The sequence below is a fragment of the Syngnathus leptorhynchus genome, chromosome 1 (genome assembly GCF_054491065.1).
Source record: "Syngnathus leptorhynchus isolate UIUO chromosome 1, UIUO_Slep, whole genome shotgun sequence".
Classification (NCBI taxonomy): Eukaryota; Metazoa; Chordata; class Actinopteri; order Syngnathiformes; family Syngnathidae; genus Syngnathus; species Syngnathus leptorhynchus.
In genome coordinates, this window is record NC_141195.1 from 8,584,022 (window position 1) to 8,605,679 (window position 21,658).

Here is a 21,658-nt window from a genome sequence, read left to right on the forward strand (position 1 = left end):
ACTAATCCTCCACTAGTGTGCATAGCTGTTGCCCCGCTGCTTGTTTTGATATAATAACCCCCCCTCCAAAAAAAAAAAACCAACCCACTCCCAAAGACACGTCACCCTCCCCATTTCCCGCTTCATCCTCCTCTGCTGTGATTAAAATTGTTTAACTTACCCCGCTGGCACGGGCGTGACCGCAAACATATTGAAAAGGATAGATCATTATCTCAACAGCATGGCAGCACACGACCTGATCAGGAATCAGTTGACATTTTTCATCTATATTTATTTCACTCTTACTCAAGAGTTTATTTTTGGCTTGTTGATGATTGCTGCTACATTTTGTTCCCCCCCCCCCAAAAATAACTGGATTCCCACCCTTTTATTCATGGGGCCCGCCGCCTCATTTGTGGCCCTTCGGTGGTCAACCACTGTGATACGCCCCTCGAGTTTCTCGAGCCTCTTCTTCCACCTCTGTCCTAAAAAAAAAAGGTGGAGTGCAGGAAAACGTTTGGTCAGTACATGTATCAAATTTGATAGTATCATCATGAATAATCATAGCAATTTTTCGGTGTGGGTTGCATTGTATTAGTGGCTTTTGTCTTACATTTATTGTCCAGTATTTAGTTCGATATGCTAACAATAAAAAGAATCAAAGTGATTTCATGGGAGTTGAAGGTATTTTTTTGTGTGGTTTCTAGATAGGTGAAATAATATACCTTTTAATGAAATAGATAAGCACGTGCAGTCTGACCTCTGTATGTAAATGCTCCGAGCAACTTCCAAATTCAGCCCTCCCAAGTCAAACAAACCCCCATCCCCCAATTCTCATGTTCCGCTGCCCCATGGGAGGAGGGGTGCTTGCACAGAGTGATCCCAAAGCATCTGAATCCCTTTTCACTAAGTAGCCGGAGAGAAGTGAGAGAGCAATTATTCTAGCATGATGCATTCCTTCTTCCAAAGAGGATAGCATCACTAGCCAGCTCAGCTCAGCTCAGCTCAGCTCAGTCGACTGAATGCAAACGTGGGCTTTCTTTTCCTCACTTCTCGCCAGGCAGAGCAGGTGCTGGCCAAAGACAAAACGGCAGAGGTTAATGCTTATTCCAGATTGAAATGTGTCACATTCATACTCGGTGGGAAGGCAAAAGGCTTTTGTGATGATTGGGGTGAAGTATAAACGCAGGCTTAGCGACTGTAAGTACAGCTGCAGGACGTTTGAATAGAAGACGCCGCAATTAGCTGAGATTAATAACAGTGTGCTAAAATGAAGCCCCTTGCAACCCCCCCCCAGGCACAACAACTCTGTTTTCACCCTTTATAGTCACGCTGATTATAAGTCATTAGAGAACTCGCATTCTTTTTGGCATCCGAATAGACTAAAAACTTGACTACGTCGAGATTCATTTCCGTCTGTGTTTACGCAACTCTGTAAAGCTTGAACATTGGCAAGTTGTACACATTACGTATCCCAATCCTCTCTCGGTGCTTTTACCTTTCGTGAACAAACCCAAATAGTAATCACATTGCTCTAATATTGAAGTTAGAAAACAACAGGGTGTTCCAAAGAAACACACAATTGTTCATACTTAAAGACCCTTTCTGCACGTTCAATGTCAATACATTTGTTAGCCTCTTTTTAAACTCAGGATCGTACACTAACTTGATCTTGCTATGATACAAAGTAAAGGATTGATAATATTCAGGCACGGGCACTCAAGCAAATATATAAACATGATTCTTAAACATGGTTGGAGTGATACACCGATGTCAACTACTCTACGTGATGATTATTATAGTTATGTTATGAAGTGATTTGATTGATTAATCTTGTTCTCTCTCTCTCTCTCTCTCTCTCTCTCTCTCTCTCTCTCTCTCTCTCTCTCTCTCTCTCTCTCTCTCTCTCTCTCTCTCTCTTTCGCTCTGAATAAAGTGACGACTTATCATGGGGCTTGGCTTTAGATAACCTATGACTTGACTTGACCTGACCATGAAAAATGACTGTGGACCGCTTGAGACTTGACGTTAACACTTGGGATTTTTTTTTTGGAGTGACTTGATTCTATCTCAGCTCTGAGTGGACTACATGGACACAAATATGCCTTCTATTGTTTATTATGATGATGAATATTTTGATTATACCGACAATATGCATTCTAAACAATGTTGTGGTTGTTTTCAGAGATGCATTTCTCATTCAACTCTTGATCACTTCCTACCTGCGGGATACACAGTGTTGCTGGCCCATCATCAGCCGTGTTTAATGGACCTCATCGTCTCGCGACTATTATCTCAATGGTTTTCCTGAAACTGGACACTTGTGACCATGTATCATCCGCCAAAACCTTTTCTGGGAAGTGAGCGGAGCATGGAGCACCGTCATTAAATGTGTTTCCTCGAAGCTCACACAATAGTTGTGAGACAGATTTGCATTTGTGTAGTGCCAAACACTCTGCTTTGTCTCATAGAGGCTTTCATATACCCAGCGGCATTTAAATGGGTCTTTGAATGCAAACGTGCCGGAACCGAAGAGACTCATGCATGTTGGAAAGTCGACCTTTGACGGGGGAATCTGCTGTTATGTGTTTATATGCTGAACCTTGACTCGAAGGATTCATTTGACTGCTTGTTTGCATGCATCTACTATGGTGTCAAACTCATTTTTGTCACCACCTGCAGATGGCCGTTATGACTGTGAAAACATGTCAATGTCAAATTTCTGAATTGAGAATTCCGCATTTTCTAAATACATTTTATCCTCTGCGGGTTTTTTCTCTGAATTTCTGAATTAACAATTCCGGATTTTCCAAATATATTTTTTAACTTCTGCTTTTTTAAATTTTATTATTATTATTATTATTTTATTTTTTTTTGTACAAAAATGACTGATTGATTGAAATAATTGGGCAACTTAAAAGTCCACCCAACCCTGCAAATGCTCCAAATGGAACCCTGCTATTCATTGTTTTGTTAAATTGATTAAATACAGATAAATACAGAAATTATGCTTCCAAAAAGGCCCAGTGTTGAAAAATTGCAACATACAGTTTTCATCAAAACTTACTAAAACAAACAAAATATATATTTCTGGTTGAAAGGCCAATGGTCCCATGAGATAAATTGAGCAGTAGCCTTTCATCCTGTGGATATTAGGCCTTAGACAAAGACGGGTCAGGGTTAATGACAGGCTGTCAGTGCACCTTTAATGTACTATGTGTTAACTAAAGGCTTTCTGTTTGACCATGTGTGGACTGTGCTTTTGTCGAATGGAAAAAAAATGGAGTAACACTACCATGGAGTGTTTAATTGTAAGCAACCATCTTTTGTAGCTTATGGATCCTAAACTAACTCATTCTGTGACCATGTGAATTCACCACACATACAGATGAACAGCTGTATGTATGTATATATATATATATATATATATATATATATATATATATATATATATATATATATATATATATATATATATATATATATATATATATAGAGAGAGAGAGAGAGAGAGAGAGAGAGAGAGAGAGAGAGAGAGAGAGAGAGAGAGAGAGAGAGAAAATGAACTGTACTGTACTGTATAAAGAATATTGGTATTGTATAAAAAAGGTTAAAAGGAATGATTTGCAATTTTATGGGATGAAACTCACAATTTGTATTTTCTACCCCACTTATAAATTCATTTCCTCACTGTAAGGAAATATGTGTTAAAAGACAAGAATGTGCTTTAATTTGTCAAAAGGGATCTGAGCTGACAACTTTAGTAAAGTCCACTAGAACAACCTTCCAAGGCCCCCTGACCTCGGGCGGGCGTGACCCCCGACCTTATTTGGCTCTCTTTTATTAGGACCTTTTTTGCGGTGGTGCCAGATGGCTAAACTATCAAAGGGTTTTTTTATGAGAAAAATCTGCAGGAAAGAGTGAGTACTATATTTATCTCATTGTGTGCGAGGGGGCGGGGTGTGCTGGGAGGGGGAGACACTTCCAACCAAGTGTCCAAGAGAAAGTTGGTCAGTCTCCCCAACTCATACTGCCCACCCAAATTTTCCTCAAATGTAAAACAATAATACTTATTGAAATCTATTTTAGATTTTAGGAATTGTGTTTTGACCATAGAATCTTCGCTTTATAAGGAACCAAAGTGCTACTTGCAAACATTTCCAATCCCTTTCACCTAAGCTAACCTCAAATGAATTAGCTTAACACAGCAAGATCATTCATCTGGTGGTCTGATGTACTATGAATTAATGATCACAAAAATCATATGATGCTGAATCAAACATGGCCTGCTTCAGGGAAAAGCCGAAAGGAGCCACCAAATATGGCCTGCTTAGATTTAGTTTCTGGTGAGCTGTTCAGGGTCCTATTAAGAGTTTAGAATCACTCGCTATGCTCGCCGAGGGTGATAAACTTCAACTTGGAACCTGTTGGTGTCTGTTTTTTAGAATTGACCTTGCGCACACAAACACACAAACAGCGTGCAAACAGCTGCTGCAACCATTACCCATTAATTCTTTTCATCAGTTCCCATTGAGCCCATCCATCATACCTTCATTCGAGCTTGCAGAAGAGCAATGGAACTTTTTAGAATGGTGTTAAAGTTAGAGGTTTATTTTCCAACTCAATATGGTGACCAATCAGAATAAATGTTTTTATAATGCATCTCTGACATCCATTTTTCATTATGAAATGCACATTTTGGGTTTATCAGAATTCTCTGAAGATTTGAGAGGGGGGGGGGGGTTTCACCGTTGGCTGTATGGAAAAGTTTTGACTTGTAATTTCACCATTCACCACTAGATGGCAGACATCCTACACTACAGCATGAGTAGGTCTAATAATGTTTTGGGTGGATTTGGTATGACATGTAGGACAAACGTAATATCTGAATATTTGAATTTTGTCTCTGATTTCAAAACTAGTTATTCATCTTTGTTGTGTAGTATGAGACGCTCATACATTTATTTGGGTTGACAGTCATAATGGCCCTTCGAAGGGAACTATGACTACAATGCGGCCCGTGAGAAAAATGAGTTTGACACCTCTGGTCTACATACCAGCCGTGTAACAAAAAAAATGGTTTAAATGGGAAAATTGTTGTTTGATTAAAACATAAAACATCTCGACTTAAACCAAATCAACCAGTGTGTGCTAATTTTCTCTTAACATGAGTTTAAATGTGAAAGTTCATCAAAAGCTGGAAGCACAAAGGCCACCATGGAGATCAGAGTCTGTCAGCACGCTTAAGAGTCAGAGCTCCGTGGTGGCAGCGGGGTGGGTGCAACCATGAATAGACTGTTTCCGTTGGCCTCTATAGCCCCCCGCTGGGCATTTGCAAAATGATTTGTGGCAAATTTGTTTAATCAATATAGATGGGGGTGAGGATGCCTCTTCCTCTGTCAAGTCAGTGGACCACGTACACGTGAATGCTCATTGCTTGCAGTGCTTGGTCCTCATGGCTGACAGCAAAGAAAGTTATTGATACGCCATTCAAACAAGTCACACAGGTTCAGCCACAAAAGGAAGGACAAAGACTTGTTCTTTATGACGCCATTCAGTCCAGGAGGAGGGCCTCACTATACTGCTCCTCCATAGATAGCTGCGTTTTAAGGAGACATATTGTGATCTTTTATTTTTAATGACAGTGCAAGGAAGCAACCAAGTACCTCATTACTGTACTCAAGTATTTTTTTTTTTTTAGGTATAGAGGACAGATACCAGATACATGGATTTATTTTTTGCATTTTTATGTCGTCACTCACATTCTTGTCAGAGTTTGTTTCACAACAGATGGAAAAGAGGGAATGCGTGTTAGGAAAAGTAATTGGCAGAACATCTCTATAAATCCAGGTTGGGGAAGGGCAAGGGGGGATGTCTGGGTGCACAGCAGATGTGGGTATTTGGTGGGTGAGTGTTTTTTTTTTTTTCTTCTCAGTCTTGACTATTGTGCCGCGCTGAAGACATTTCTGCGGTTGCCATGACAACCAAAATGCACTCATATCATTTGGCTGAAGTACTCCAGCTCACTTTGATTCTAAGAATTTGGAAAAAAGATCAGAAAAAAAATCTTCTGGACTCTTTTGTTGCCCCAATATAGAGATGCACAATATTTCGAGAATGTTGTTTTCATTTTAAAAGAAGTGGAGCAGGTCTTGAATGAGCTGAGCTACAGTGGTAGGGATTAAGACTTTCAAGAGGTTCTCAATGGTGGGTGCTGTAAAGCACTGAAGGGGCTGCAAACCCACCAGGTGTCTTTTTAGGCACATTGAGGGCCAAGGGCTTTATGTTGCTTTGTGTTGCTTTTGTATGGCAGGCAGGTTCACCCCCGACACACTCCAGTTGACATAGGAGCCAAGCATTTTGCTCATGCTCACCACTTAAATGAATGCATTCTCGCTGTTACAATCGTTGTATTGTATTTTCATGAATTACTATTATTGTGACGTTTAATAGGCAGCTATTTACTTATTTATTTATTTATTTATTTTGCATTGAAAATGGGGGGCTTGGCTCTAAAAAAAAATTACACAATATTAAAAAAAAGAAATCGGCAAATATATGAATGCGCGGGTACCGAACCTCGAGAGACTACTGTATCTATTACATAGTGTGCTTATTATATAGTTGGCCTTTTTGGAGGCTTGAGTTCAAATGAAAACATGGAGTGAAGTCATCTAATAGCATCTATTGTGCATTTTGGTGAGCTAATTACAACGGGAGCGCTGTGTTGTCTCCCCAGCATTTCCCACCCTGTAAATGTTTATGACCCAGCAGCAGATTGCATCTCTGGTTGGAGGGATTGCCCCCCTGTTGACTCACAGCTGGATGGGGACTGCCCAGTTCTTTCTATCTCTTTGTTTTATTGGGCCTCCAATTCTGCTGATTTTCACCTCCACTCCGCGTCTGCTGCGCTTTAAAATCACCACTTTGTTTTGTCAGTATAACTCAAACTTGTTTTTGTCAAAAAATTGCATGATTATTATTATTATTTATTTTATTGATCAGCATGTTGCTGTAGTGATGAGCATGTGCACTTCATAATTCTGAGAGTCAGGGTTTAAAGGGGAAGTCAAGTCAAACATCTCTTCAAAAATATGATTCAAAAATATGTTGTATGCAGCCCCACTAGTCTTAACACAATGTTGTGATTAATAATGTGTTTGTGAGATATGAATTAGGCAGCAAAATCCACTTGTTTTATTTTCCATCTCAGGGGGCGGCCAGTTTGCTTTCATGTCTTCTGAAAATGACATCACAGCTTCTCAGGTAACGACGAATCACAGTTTAGCTTGCTAATGTCGTAGGACCCAAAAATTCCAACAATTGCTGAACCTAATCCTTAATTCATAAATCGTAATAAATATATTTCTAAATATATGGATATATATTACTATATCATGATTACGAAAACCAGGTATCCTAGGAAAAGAAAGATTGATTAGGAATCAGTGTAAAAAAATCCATCTAGTTTATTCCCATCTCTGATTTAAAAAATAATATAATTTGGTTGACCCTTGTTTTGTTGTTGTTGTTTTTTAAGGCAAACACTTATCCTTTTGTGTATTTTTGCATATCGGACTCAAAGAGCAGCTCATGCCATTAAAAGTCACAGACATTGCGAGTGAATCATCACTTATCGAATAATGCAGTCATTACCATTTTAAATGTTCCACATTATTTATTTCAGCACAAATATTTGTTCAAACATACCAATTTGACATGACTACAATGTCCCCCTCTATTCTGCTTCCCACCAATCATGGCCATATTTTTTTGTATGGTATCTCAGGAATGATAATGCAGTGATCAATAACCATGTAAATTGCTGGACTAGCGCTCATTAAAAGCTACAGATGTGAGATGGTTGTTACATTTTGAAACCATGTAGAATGTGACTGTGACCATAAGTGAAAGCGAGAGGTGGACACAGGTGACTTCTCTTCATACAGTGACTCTTTGTGCCCCTGCCCCACAACACAACATTCTATTGTTTATTGATGGAGGCAGTTGTCATAGTCCTGCAATAACAAAAGCCCAACTATTGGTGTGTTTACCTCTGCACAGGAACCACTAGGCAATTCTCCATTAAATTACAGCCATGTGTGGCCCCACTGATGTCTCACCCGCCCCTCACCCGCCCGCACAAAACCTCCACCGACGACAAACTTTTTCAGCTCAAGTCCCAAATTAGAAATGCACTTCCTGCCCCGACCCACTTTAAATGAAATTGATTGTAGTGGACATGCATTCAAAAGAGTCCAAAATTTGACACATTTAATATAAACGCACATATGCTTAAATTGGATATTATTTTGCACCTTTAAGATTTTCACCCAAAATATTTTCACCAGACATGTGCAAGACACATATCTATCACTACAAACATGTATTAAAAAAAGTTTGATCATCAACTAAAGAGCTAACATAATTTTTACTCCATCACAGACCAATTTTGACCCCCGACCCTTTGTGTGGCTTCAGCACTTTCTGCACAAGAGTTATGCCAGAGATTGGAACAGTGTATCAATTAAAGGAGCAGAGTAAACATTGAGTTGTGGAATGCCACAGCACATCACTTCCACACATCCCAACCCTCCTCTGCCCCCCCCCCCCCCCCCAACAAAGCTCTCAGTTAACGGTGTGAGACAAATAAGCAGTCATCTTGTTATCTTGCAGGACTCAGATCTAGCTTAAAGACATAAGTACATTCAAACTTCCTGTTTCAAGACCAGGTGTGAGTCGCATTTCGGCTATGCAAATTATTCATCTGCATTTACCTAAATAAATACAATACTGCATAAAAAAGTATTAGCTCTCACTTTAACTTGTTTTGTCAGTGTTAAGAGTGGTGAATTAAATGAACCAAAAACTACATAGTGTCGAGGTTGTGTGTGTTAGCGCTATAGAAAATAGATGGTCATGTGTTTTTTGTTTAATAAAGCTGTAGAATACGTGACATGCTATTTACAGGTTAAAGGGCAATTCAAGTCATCAATTTTCTTTACAATAATCGGTCCCACTAGTCTAAACATGGCACTCTGATTAATACTGGGTTTGTGGAATATGAATTAAGCAACAAACTCCTCCCTTTTTATCTACTATCCCCGGGTGGCCATTTTGTCCTGTACTGAAAATGACATCACAGGGCCTATAAGTGCCCATCTTGTCAATGTCACATGATAAAATCCAGAAAACAGTTGAGCCATGATCACTGTTACCCCTTAGGCAATGTGATGTCATTTTCCGTCGACAACAAGTGGCAAAATGGCCGCCCTCCTGAGATGGGTGGATTTTTTGCTTAATTCATATTTCAGAAGGCAATATACATCCGAATGGCGTCTTTGAACAAGTGGGGGTGCATAAAACATATTATTGTTAAGAATATTTCTTCAAAAAGCTCCGGAAATGTCTTTGGTGGCTTTCGCCACAAGTTCTGTATACATTCTATGCATTCATTAGGCTGTACGCTGGATATTGACTGTTCGCATGTGGCAGTCATGTGAAGCATAGGAGTGTTTTCAAAGGGGACATGTGCACAAACATCCAACAGCTTCCCCCCACATCCCCGGTGCGCTCTCGCTACATTCTCGTGAGTGAACAAAAGCTCGTGAAAAGCAGAACATTTGAAAAAAAAGGCAGCTCACCGATCGATGGCGGTAACAATATGACACTGTGACACATATGAAAATAGCTTTCCTTGCTCAATGCTCAAAGGAAGAAAACGATGGGCCAACTCACTGTATCGACAATCACTGCACTGTCTAATTCACTCTTGTACAGTTTATGGGTAAGTCCCCAAAAGTAGGTCGTTATGTTAACAACAATGAAGAAAAATGTTGGTCAGACCTCCCTGAGGGTCCAGAAGATCCTATTGTGGGTTATCAACTAATGGTACACCTTCATTAACTGTATTCCATGTTTTGTCTATGTGTCAGCATTTCTTTCATTAAAATTGATGTTGAACAGTCAAGAAAAACAATCATAAAATATTTATTTCTGAACAAATGTGGAGAACTGCTGTGTATTCTTTCTACAGTATAACTGTTTACAGAGTTATCGCAACAACAAAAAGGAACATCTCACCTCCACAACTGGATGGCTGTAATTTTTTTTTCAAAGTTGTTTTGCAATCTTTCATTACGACCAAGGTGAATTGACTATTGTAGGATGTGTCACACTGTCAGGGTCAGTCAAAATGCTTGTTTCGGGACTTTGCAGCAACTTTACATTGTTGTGCTTGTTTTTTTTCCCCTCTTATATGTCGTAACTAAATCGCTCCCCTTTGTGACAAAATGCAGGTGAAGAGGATGGTCAGAAGGTCATTCCTTGATACAACGGCCAGGTTTTCATCACCATTGCTGTATTCATTTGTTAGTTACTGAGATTTGGTAGAAATTATTTGGAGGAGGAAGAATTCATTATATTTAGGCAAGGAACTGGATCTACAGGAATTTACTTGAAGCAACCAGATGGACAAACAAACACTTGAGTCCTGCCTGGGCGGAGGTCTGCATGACTGAGTGACATTCTATAACAGCATTGCTGAAATAACTAATCTAATGGTACACTACAGATTTTGCTGGAAGGCGACGGTGGTGGGAGCGGGTGCAAAAACCTTTGTGCTCAAGGGCCACAATTGTTTATCAACTGAGTTTGGGTGAAGAATAAAAAAGTCAATTATACACATTTATATTTGTACATATTGTATTTTAAAATAATGTGTTCTTTAATTAAAGTAAATCATTATTGTCATTCAGTTTTAATTGTTTAGTTATGAGGATAAAGATGGTTCGGATGAGAAGTCAATTTAAGGAACACAAAAGCTTAAGACGATAAATATTTTCAGACTCTTGATCGTGACTGAGCGGTGCAAGTTTAAGAACGGAGCCCAATATAGGGTCGGGGGCCATATGTGTCCCCCGACCCTATATTGGGCACCCCTGCTCTAAGGTGATGAATCTATTCCAGGTTGCTTGTCGACCTCTGATTTGTTTCACATTTCAACACTTGTATTCCCTTAGGAAATAATCGAAAAGGAATGAATCTGCTGTAGGCTCTAACTCTTGCCCTCATAAAAGCTTTATGAACCCTTTTAAGAATCAATATAATGTTCTTTAGGGTAAGTTTAAGTCAACCACTATTAAAATTGTAAAACAAATTAAATTTCTAGTTATATACTGGGCATTGCAAGGGTGTGTCCACATGTGTCTAAGTCCGGTGCGGTGATTTTTGTGAATTTGATCGGGGCACAGTTAGACAAATCCTGAGCTCTGTGGATATGTGCATAGATGCCATTGTATTTCATTTATAAAATAAATAAATAATTGTGGTTATTATTGTCATCATTCTTATAGTTTAGAAGTTTTTCCACTGGCCAGCATGCAGCAATGGGGGAAGGGACACAAATGAGCGGGTGCGGGGCGTTTTCTTTTGAAAAACTCAAATTGTTGGAAAACATCAATTTTTCGCTCACTGAGCTGAGCTTTCAAAGTTTGGAGCAAATTTAGGTGAATTTTCCCAGAAAAACATTAGAACCATCTATGATTAAAAGGATGCAGTGCAGTTGAGAGGTTCTGATATGCATAAATTTGTTTCAAGAGGTTTTTGGAAAACAAAAGAGTTTCTAGTAGTTTGCCTTTGCACACACCTACAATGCACTCCTCAGAAAAAGATTTTCAGGTGAAAATTTAAGATGGTCATAAAGTGCACCTAAACCTTTACAGGTGAACTTCATTTGACCTTTTGAATAGGTTTCACAATTATTATTTTTTTTCATCATTTAGGAATGACTTCCATTTTCTGAAGCTCAAACCTATCTGGATAAATGCCATCTTTGTAAGTATATCTGTAATTTAAAGTATCTGGCTGAAAATGATTTGCATTTTACTATAGGAGAACATTTTGTTGCCGCTAATGTTAAGTATTCCCCTATGGGCGTGGTTGTACGAGCGCACACAGACGCAGAAGAAGAAACAAAACCGTGTATTCAAGTATACTTTCTTATTAGGGCCATAAAGCGTCTAGACAGCACTCCCTTCTTTTTCACCTTCAGCCGAGACCGTCAAAGAGCATTTGGTTGTCCGAGTGTTTGGGCCACTCTTTGTCAACAGGGTCATTATGTAACACAAGCTAGAAGACGAGTGTATGTTAAAGGTAAATTTTGCAGGTATTTTTTTTTTAAGAAGAAACAATCAGAAAAATAATAAAAATAAATAAATGTAAAATTGATTTTGTTCAAAATTTCTCACTCGTGACACAAATTACACGAATCATTTTACCTCCCATGTAATTGTTGTCTCGTATTGAAAGGTAAACGCACAGCGCAATACCGCAGCTCCTAAGCATTCCTTGCCGTCTCCTGAAGCTCATCTTAAAACAATGGGCATTCCCAAAAGTTCCCACGCAACGTGTTTGATCCCAGCTGACCCCTCTAATGTCTGCGCACCAGAGTTTGGACCCAGGGCTTGGAATGTCACTGGTATGCCAAAAATAAATTCCTGTCTGTGTGCATGGGAGAACGTAAAGGAAAATAATTACGTTTGACACTATTGTAAAGAACGAGTCATTTTGTGGATGGCACTGATGAATCGGATATGCTGTGTGCGTTTTTTCTTTTCAACTCTTTGAGGGGTATGAGTCAAATGAATTCCATTGTTTAATATTCTATTGACTGTTTGTTATCTGGATAACTGGAAGAACGACATGTTTTTTTTAAGGAACTAATATCAAGTTGTCGTCTTCTTTCCAGTACTGTGTGATCAATTTCTGGGAATGCTTCCCACCCCTCTTCCTTTGGAGGATGGTTGTCTATGCCCACAAGGTAAATGTTGATGAGATGCAGCATTTGTGTTTGACTGTTTTTGCTGTATGTTGTTGGAACGATCATACTTTTTGGTTTGTAACTAACTCTGCCCAAATGTCGGAATTCTATCTGCTCATTTTGTTTTCAATACTCTAATGACCATCTAAAACCTAGAATGACACTCAATAGAGCACATCATTCAAGGCCAAACTGTAAAGAGAAAAGAAAAATTGTGTATTTTTATATTTACATTGGAGCAAACTGTTTAACTATGTCAACAAAGCCGTTATAAAGTTACTTGAATAATTCTTGCATATTGCTGTATTTCATGTTGTTCTATATTCAGAAGTAACACTACATGAATAGGTAATACCACATAGCCAAACTAGACCTGTTTCATTTGTCAGTATTCTGATAAACTAATCTTCCCAAGCAGAGCAAAAAAAAAAAAAACTGTGAAACTTCTGTTGTAGAGACAAAGAATCAAGCTAACAAAGTCTTTTTGGGTGGATCAAGATACCAAGTACAAATATTTATGTATTTTTTCTTTTTTTCTTTCTCTAATAGTACACAGGTATACAAAGTTCCCACATGGCACACATTAAGTGACAAAAAAAAATTCATGCTACTAATTTATTTGGTAAACTAATAGAGTGCAGACGTTAGTCAAACTCTTCTGAAATGAATATAAAGAAAATAATACATGCATTTTCAGAGGCTATTTTTAAACCAAACAACTGGCAACAATTGGCAAATCACTGGTTTAAACTAAGCTATGTGGCCTGGGCCCATACTTTGCCACACTGTCTTCAAAGCATCTCTAGCTATCTATGAAATCAATTACTTTTCTATTCAGATGCATTACAAAGGCATGGGCGAAAATATAATCATATACACTATATACAGTATATTAGTTATTTCTAAAAAGAAAAAAAAGCAGTACAATTTGTCGAAAAGGACCTGAATTAAAGTTACTCTTATTTATTAACTCACTGCTGAGTAAGAAAATGTGTGATCAAGATAATCTGTTATAAAAGGAACTAGGGCTTGTGAATGAAACTAAATTGATATATTAAATGATCAATTATTTCCCATTGCCATTGCAGAGCAATGAAAGATCTGAATCATAGTCATTGATTAATTCATCGCGTCGGGGGAAAAATGATTTGTGTTGAATTTTGTGGACTACTGTATTTGGATTTGACTTCCTACGATGCAGAAACTGGCCAATGAGCTGGGCGTCATTAAGCCGGCCTCCGTGCTGCGGGTCCGACCACTGGCAGGGCTCCTCCCGCCCCCTTCATCGATGAGGTAGAGGGCTTGCTCATTTGAATAATGTGCGACTACTTGGACTGGAGCCAATCAGCTGTCGGAGCACCACGATAACTCGCAATGCATTATTGATAATAATAATTACGTTGACATGCGCATTTGAGGAGGTAGGAGTGCGGTGGCGGTGAGGGGGGACATTTTTTTTTTAAAGGCCAAAAGAATTTGTAGAAAAAGAGGAGGATAATTGTGCGGAACTCTTTTTGGCCCAGATGGTTGCAGCATGTCGAGGCGCAAGCAAGCCAAACCGCAGCACATCAACTCGGACGAGCCTGGCTCTGCACAAAATGGTGAGTTTGATTTTGAATTAATTGTTTTAAGAGTTCCGCTCGCGCACTTTGACCCATATGACGGTGCTGATTGGGAGTTTGGGACGTAGATCGAAACTCGACAATGGTTACTCAGGTGTGGGTCTAAATATGAAGTAACTTTAAATGGAACGTATCCTTAACCCAAGCAAACTTTGTTCATTCAAAATATCTGTTGATTTTATTTCTACTTTTTTTTTAAAAATAATTCTTCATGGAGTGGGTGGTGTTGAATGAACTCACCCGGACGTGTAATGAAACTTTTAACACTAACGACTCGGTCCGTCCGTAAAATAAGTCCCATAATTTTCATACAAGCTTCTGTAGTAATAATAATTACTTCTAATCTGCGCCTTCTGAATCTTAAATCGACTTTCAATTTAATGTATTTAATCGTACCCATTCAAATTAAAATCGCATTATTTCAAATTGATTTTCACATTGGCTTGTAAACGTTTCAACTTTGAAACAAATATAAACTAGTCCACTCAACAATACAAAAAAAGTATGAAATGGGACTCCCGAGTAAGCTGACCCAAAGGCAATAAATCCCCCAGTTTAATGCATGACTGTTTCCTTTGGTACGTATGTGGGGGGTGGGGGATGAAGCAGTGGCCCTTTTGGTAGAGCCTGTTGGGTGGGAAGGGGGTGGGGGGGCTCGATCCCTCTCCACCGCCCCTCCCGCCCCCACCTCCAACAGAGGAGCGCTCACCCTTTTCTTTGAATGAAAAACTTGAAAAAGCTTCACTGTTAACTGGATTCATTCATTGCGCGGTTTTAGTCAACCAAAATGTACAAAACGAACATTTGTTGGTGGATAATTTATAATTTGCCGCCTGCAGCCATTGGGGGGTGGGAGCTAAGACTATGATGTGTTTATGATAAGAGCTCTTGCGTCGTATTGTGCGCAAATGTTCAGAGTTACCCCCTTGGATGAGTATTGTAATGCAACGTGTTTTTTTTTTTTTTTGTGTGTGTGTACGAGTGTGAGTGTGTACGTGTGTGTTGTGACACCGTTCCTGTATCTCCTGCTGAGCAATTATCAAGTCCAACAGTTTCTTTGGGCAAATGCAAACGGGTGGTCTGCCCCTTTTCTTCCACTTGCAAGGCATTAGCATTTACAATACACCCATGTTTTGAAATGGAGACAAATTAAAATGCACATTTTTGGGTGCTTGGACAATTCACACTGGTCTTGTTCATTTTTAGTGTGGTTACCTAAAAGTAGAAATGTCTGGGGGGGGTTTTCTGACAGTGGTTTGACTCCATTCCTATTAACTGCTGGGTATTGTCATTGGTTCGTTGTATAGCCGCATGATATATTTTAAATACCAATGCTTCCTTAGGCTCTTGCACAATGTTCAGATTCATGTTAAAAGTAGTTGGTTGCCCCCTGCTGGCCTTGTGGACAAAAGGTCAATTCAAAGTTGTTCAAGGGCCCTTAATAGAGGAAAATAGCCCAGATGGACCCAAGGTTTTCAATGTTGGATCAGTGTTACTGTGTTTAATCCGTTGTTTATGTACTTTTTGTATATTGTGGCATAAAATGTGAAAATAGCAGTTTTGATTTAAAGTTACAAATTAGTTCACTGGATTTGCATGTCACAATGTAAAAGAAAACACTGCCATACGTTTAGAAGACACTTATACCTTCCAACCCCCACCAGGCATTCTACGAGATGATCCAGAGCAGCATACCGACGGAGAAGTGAAAAAGTTCCGAATGGACCAGACTCGGATTTGCAACAAGTGCTGTGCCGAATTCTTCGATGATTTTGACTTTATGGAACACGAAAAGAACTGTACCAAAACCCAGAAAGTCCTCATTATGAGAGAGGGTGATTGCAGTGAGGCAACAGAGGAATATTTGCAAGGTTCTCCCGAAGACCCCGCCAGTGACCATGACGATAGCCGGTCCAGCAGCCATTCCGTAGCTGCCGCCAACGCTAACCAACTGGAAAAAACGGAAGATGAGTCCAACGCGCACATGGAGGACCAAGAAGATATGCCTGCAAGTCCCGAGACACACTTCCAACCTTCCCCTGAGATGCAGGATCCAAACAATTCTGAGGCCGTGACTACTGACTCTCAAACTTCCATCTCCCAGACTTCTTCAAATCCATCAGCTCTATCATCTCAGGATGCATTACAGGTCATCCCCATGATCTTGGAACAGCTGGTGTGCCTCCAGCAGCAGCAGCTACAGCAAATCCAGATCACAGAACAGATCCGAATCCAAGTGGCCATGATGACTCCGCAGGGTCTGCGCTCATCAGTGGGGGCGGCCATGGACCCCCTGAAAGCCCTCGGCGCACATCTCTCCCAACAGCTGTCTGCTGCAGCGGCTTTGATAGGAAAAAGGACCGGGAGTCAGAACCTGTCAATGGAGGCGGTCAAGCAAGGTAAACACTCTCTTCCCGCCGGCATCCCGACCTCCGTACCTGCAGGACTGAGCGCAATGACCTCTAAGATGGACATTTTGAAGGGCATTCCTGATCTGGCAAGTCGTTTACCGGCCCTTGTCACGGAGTCACCGGGCGTTGTCGGTTTCCCGGGCACCTTCGGTACGATCCAAACGGGGATTGATTCGAAAAAAGCAAAGGGAAAGCTGCTGAATGTTCCAATAGAGTCAAAGAATGGAGACTTGTTATATAAGCACAAGTGCAAGTACTGTGGAAAGACCTTCGGCAATGACAGCGCTCTCCAGATTCACCTGCGTTCGCACACCGGCGAGAGGCCCTTCAAATGCAACATCTGCGGAAACCGCTTCACAACCAAAGGGAACCTCAAGGTGCATTTCCAAAGGCACAGGGACAAGTATCCCAACATCACCATGAACCCTCATCCAGTGCCCGAACATCTTGACAGCATTCCCACCAGCACCGGAATTCCCTTTGGTATGTCGGTCCCCATGGAAGAGTCCAATGAAATCAAGCCGATACTTGGTCATCCCGCTGCAGGGTTCCATTCTTCGTCACTCTCTGGATTCAAGACATTTGATGGCTTTGGAGGTGGTGACCCCTTTTCCCAGAGACCTTCGCCATCAACAAGCGATGGCTCCCCGTCTGTTTCCTCAAATATCTTTGGCCAAGAGACCAGTATGGATCACACCCAGAAAGATGCTAAGGAGCTCCTGGGAACACTGCATCACATGAATGGAAGTGCCTTGTCTGGAGAGCAAAGCTCTGGCACCGCAAAGCTCCAGCAGATGGTGGACGGCTTGGAGAAGAAGACAAACGACCCCAACGAGTGTGTCATCTGTCACAGAATTCTCAGCTGCCAGAGCTCGCTGAAGATGCATTACCGCACACACACCGGGGAGAGGCCGTACAAATGCAAGATCTGCGGCCGTGCTTTTTCCACCAAAGGCAACCTAAAGGCCCATTACGGGGTGCACAGGGCCAACACTCCTCTTAAAATGCAGCACTCCTGTCCCATCTGCCAGAAGAAGTTCACCAATGCGGTGGTTCTGCAGCAGCACATTCGCATGCACATGGGTGGCCAAATTCCCAACACCCCGGTGGCGGAAACCCAATTTGAGGCCAACGACACAATCGAATCCTCTCCGCCGGAAGAAAAGTCTGCGGACCTCAACGGTTTTGCTGCAAACATGGAAACTCGAGAACCTGAGGTGAGCTCTCAGAAGCCACTTGACATTTCTGACTCTGTCCCATCTGCCGCTGAAGACCAGAAGCATCCTGGCCCCTCTGTGTTTTCCAGCCTTGATGTTTTGAAGAATCTCACCTCTGCTCTTGCACTAAAACGACAGGGTAGCACTCCATCTGAGAGCGAGGGGACACCCAAAGAATCGCCATCTGCTCCCAGAGAGCAGGAATATCAGAACGAACGCAGTCCAGGCGTTTCTGATTCTGCCATGTCATTTCATTCCACCTCTCCCGTCAACAACACGAGTAGCCTCAAGTCTCCGGAATCTGCTGCAGAAGAGTTTGCTCGTAATGGATACAAACCGGACCTTGAAGGGGCGAATCAAGACGGAAGTGAATCGAGCGGCGCCCTCGACCTCACGGCTTCGAGCAGTTTTACCCAAAAAGCTATCAAAGAGGAGCCTAGTGTGCCATTCGCAAGTGGAGAATATGGTGAGTTAATCAAGCTAGCAAGCACTGTAATTGTTTTGATTTTCAGCTAATTCCCGTTTTGTATCAACAGCTGCCAGTAGTATGTCTTTTATGAGGATTCCATTGAGTCTGGAGATGAAGATTCCTCAAGAGAGCCCATTGGGCACCCATGGTTTGTTTGCAGCTCAAATGGCCCCAGGAGCAGCAGTAGCATCGCCGATCCCCACGGCATCGCGTCGATCCTCCAAGCAGCATGTTTGTAACGTCTGCGGGAAGAACTTCTCGTCTGCCAGCGCCTTGCAGATTCATGAGCGCACGCACACTGGGGAGAAGCCTTTCGCCTGCAACGTCTGCGGCCGGGCATTCACCACTAAAGGAAATCTAAAGGTATTTTTGCCTTAATGAATATGAATTAAACTGTCCAAATTTATCCATATCAGAGGCGGCCATTTCGCCACTTGTCTGAAAATGACATCACACTTGCTCAGGAACAATTGTGATGTCATTTTCAGTTGACAGCAAGTGGCAAAATAGCCGCCCCCTGAGATGGATAAAAATGGGTGAATTCTGCTGATATTGATACTTATTATTATCATAATTATTATTATTATAAAGGAATTCTGGGGTTGACTTCCCCTGTTTAAAAACACTAAATTCATGAAAATATTCAGTGACCATAACATTCTGTTGGCCATTGCAACACGTTTTAATTAGTTCTTTAAAAGGTGTACACGATTATCACATACTCAATTTCACGATCATTTTGGGATTGTAATTTACTTTTTTTTCTTCCCCCCCCCCCCTCAGGTACACATTGGTACTCACATGTGGAACAACTCCTCGAGACGTGGTCAGCGTTTGTCCCTGGATAATCCCATGGCTCTTATGGCAATGAGCTCTGAGCCAAAGATGTTACCAGAAATGTTGCAAGCCCCCAAAGAACTTGCTGCTCCATCCATGAACTTTGACCCATCCATGTGGAACCAGTACACCACAGCCTATAGCGGTGGTCTGACCATGAAGGCCAACGAGATCTCAGTCATCCAGGGAGGAGGCATCCCCCTCCCCGGGAGCCCTGCTGGCGGCGCCCCGCTGATTGGATCCACCGGAGGCCTCATGAAAATGGACGGGTCTCACTCTGGCTTGCCTGCCTCCATGGCTGAGATTGAGAAGAACAGCTCTGACAGTGTACCAAAATCCCAGTTTCCACATTTTATGGAGGAGGGGAAAATTGCAGTCAATTAATCACTTGAACTTTCAGCCTGAATGTCTTCTTGCAAATGAGGTACAATCGTGGAATGCAGCAACTGTCTTTTCCCAATAATCTGCTCACATCACTCATTCAATTGATTCTATAGCATTGCTTTTTAGTTGATTTAATGTAACTACTGTAGTTGTATTTTATGTGAATTATATACGGGTATTTTTTTTCAGACTTTTTTTGGCTGTTTATTCTAAAGTTTGAATGTACAACATTACTTGAAACTCTGCTTTAACTCCAACTGTCTTCTTTAAAAAAAAAAAGAAAAAAAAACTTTTTGAAGGATTTCGACTTCAAGGGTTTGGCATTTAAGGTTTAATGTAAAAAAATAAATAAATAAAGCAGTTACACTATAACTATTGAAGGCTTTGTTGCTAAGTAAACTTGGTAAAAACATATTTGACCCTTAAAAAAACCCATTTTGAAACACATGACACCAGCTTCAAATTGTCACCCATTATGGAAATCATTTTTTATCTGCAAAGATAAAATGACAGAAAGCACTGAAGAATGTTTATCAATCAAATGATTCCTTTAAAGCCAGGATGGACCCAATCTGGCAACACACTTTTAAGCTTCTAGTGAAAACGACTTATTATCCACCCATTAAAATTGACGTGATTTTGTGACTAATATTTCAAAACGATAAGTGCAGTCTTGCCGTGAGAAATGTCAAGATACAAAATAGTCGGACACTTCCGCTTTTAGCGCTTTGGCACAGTCAACCATCTCGACTACTTACAAATGACTACTTTCCTTCCTATTGTGTGCCATCGATTTCTGACATTGTATGTTTTTGTAATGTAGTTTTTTCAAATTGAAGTGACGTTTGGACAGGTTATTGGAGTGTCCTCCCTGTTGCATATGTGTTAATTATGAATTTGAATGATGACTCGTGGTTCTACTTGCCAAGTGCCTAACTTGAATCGTGTGTGTGCTGCTGTTGTCTTTCAATGCACCAGAGGGTTAATTTAAAGGCTTTGGTATCAATGATGATTTGTACATGTAGCATTGCTTGTGTATCAGATTTACATCCAAAACTCTCTCTGCTGCCTTTGTGTTTTCTTGTAAGGCGGTCATATTTAGTTGGCTAAGATCCAAATGCAGAATATTGTCCAGCCTGCACTTTATTTGAGGTTTATACGGTCACAGTTATTGTTGCATCTCAGTCTCACTGCGTAATGCTGTCTTAGCAGGACAAAGAGCAAAATGACAATTTTTGTCTCAAGAGGTTTGCCAGTGTTCAGATTGAATGGTCTTCAAATTGTAGCATTTTAATTTATTTATAATACACAAGGCTTGAGTTTTGGGGGTGAGTTCTACCTCATTTAGATTTTACTTCTCCACACCGCCCTTTCTCAATGTTAACTGTACATTTCTCCCCCCAATACATTCTTGAGTGCATATATTTTATTTTCTACTCTAAATCTGCTGTGTTGAACTCCAATGAATGTATCACAGGACACTTTACACAAGTCAGAATGCTCAGAGTTGGAAGGCCCCTGCTGTACATTCCTTAGTAATTATGCATTTGCCAAGTTGTGCCTTTTTTTTTGTTCGCGAGCCTTGTCAAAACTGCTTTTCGAAGATGTCTCTACAATTCAATGTTGAGCCAGTGTGGCCTGTTTACAAGTGGACATTGATTTGATGTTTTTTTTCACCAAATATTTCCTTCAACTATGTTTGCTGGTTTTGAAAAATAAAGTCCTCCCTTTTTCACACACGCGTTTTTATTCATTCACCAATGATGCACAGATTTTGAAGTCTCAGCAGTGGAGTTGAGTCCGTAGTATCTTAACACAGAAACTATAGCAGTTTCAAAGTGAACCTTTTTTCACTTAAGTGACAGTTAATGTTAAAGAAAGAAGATGCATGAGTGGCATCTTGGGGTGATTTTGCACGC

General features: G+C 40.7%; 1 protein-coding gene across 1 annotated transcript; it reads left to right on the forward strand.

Annotated features, from left to right (window-relative positions):
* Window positions 1-14,184: 14,184 nt before the first annotated feature.
* On the forward strand, window positions 14,185-21,461 carry sall4 (spalt-like transcription factor 4). The gene is made up of 4 exons (XM_085920101.1): window positions 14,185-14,400; window positions 16,086-18,515; window positions 18,586-18,881; window positions 19,302-21,461. The coding sequence occupies exons 1-4, from the start codon at window positions 14,334-14,336 to the stop codon at window positions 19,737-19,739; spliced, it is 3,231 nt and encodes a 1,076-aa protein (XP_085776227.1). The 5' UTR covers window positions 14,185-14,333; the 3' UTR covers window positions 19,740-21,461.
* Window positions 21,462-21,658: the final 197 nt, after the last annotated feature.

Coding starts and splice junctions, on each gene's coding strand:
- sall4 (XM_085920101.1), top strand. CDS start 14,334: ATGTCGAGGCGCAAGCAAGCCAAACCGCAGCACATCAACTCGGACGAG. Junction 18,516..18,585: donor ATTCGCAAGTGGAGAATATG/GTGAGTTAATCA, acceptor TTGTATCAACAG/CTGCCAGTAGTATGTCTTTT. Junction 18,882..19,301: donor CCACTAAAGGAAATCTAAAG/GTATTTTTGCCT, acceptor CCCCCCCCTCAG/GTACACATTGGTACTCACAT.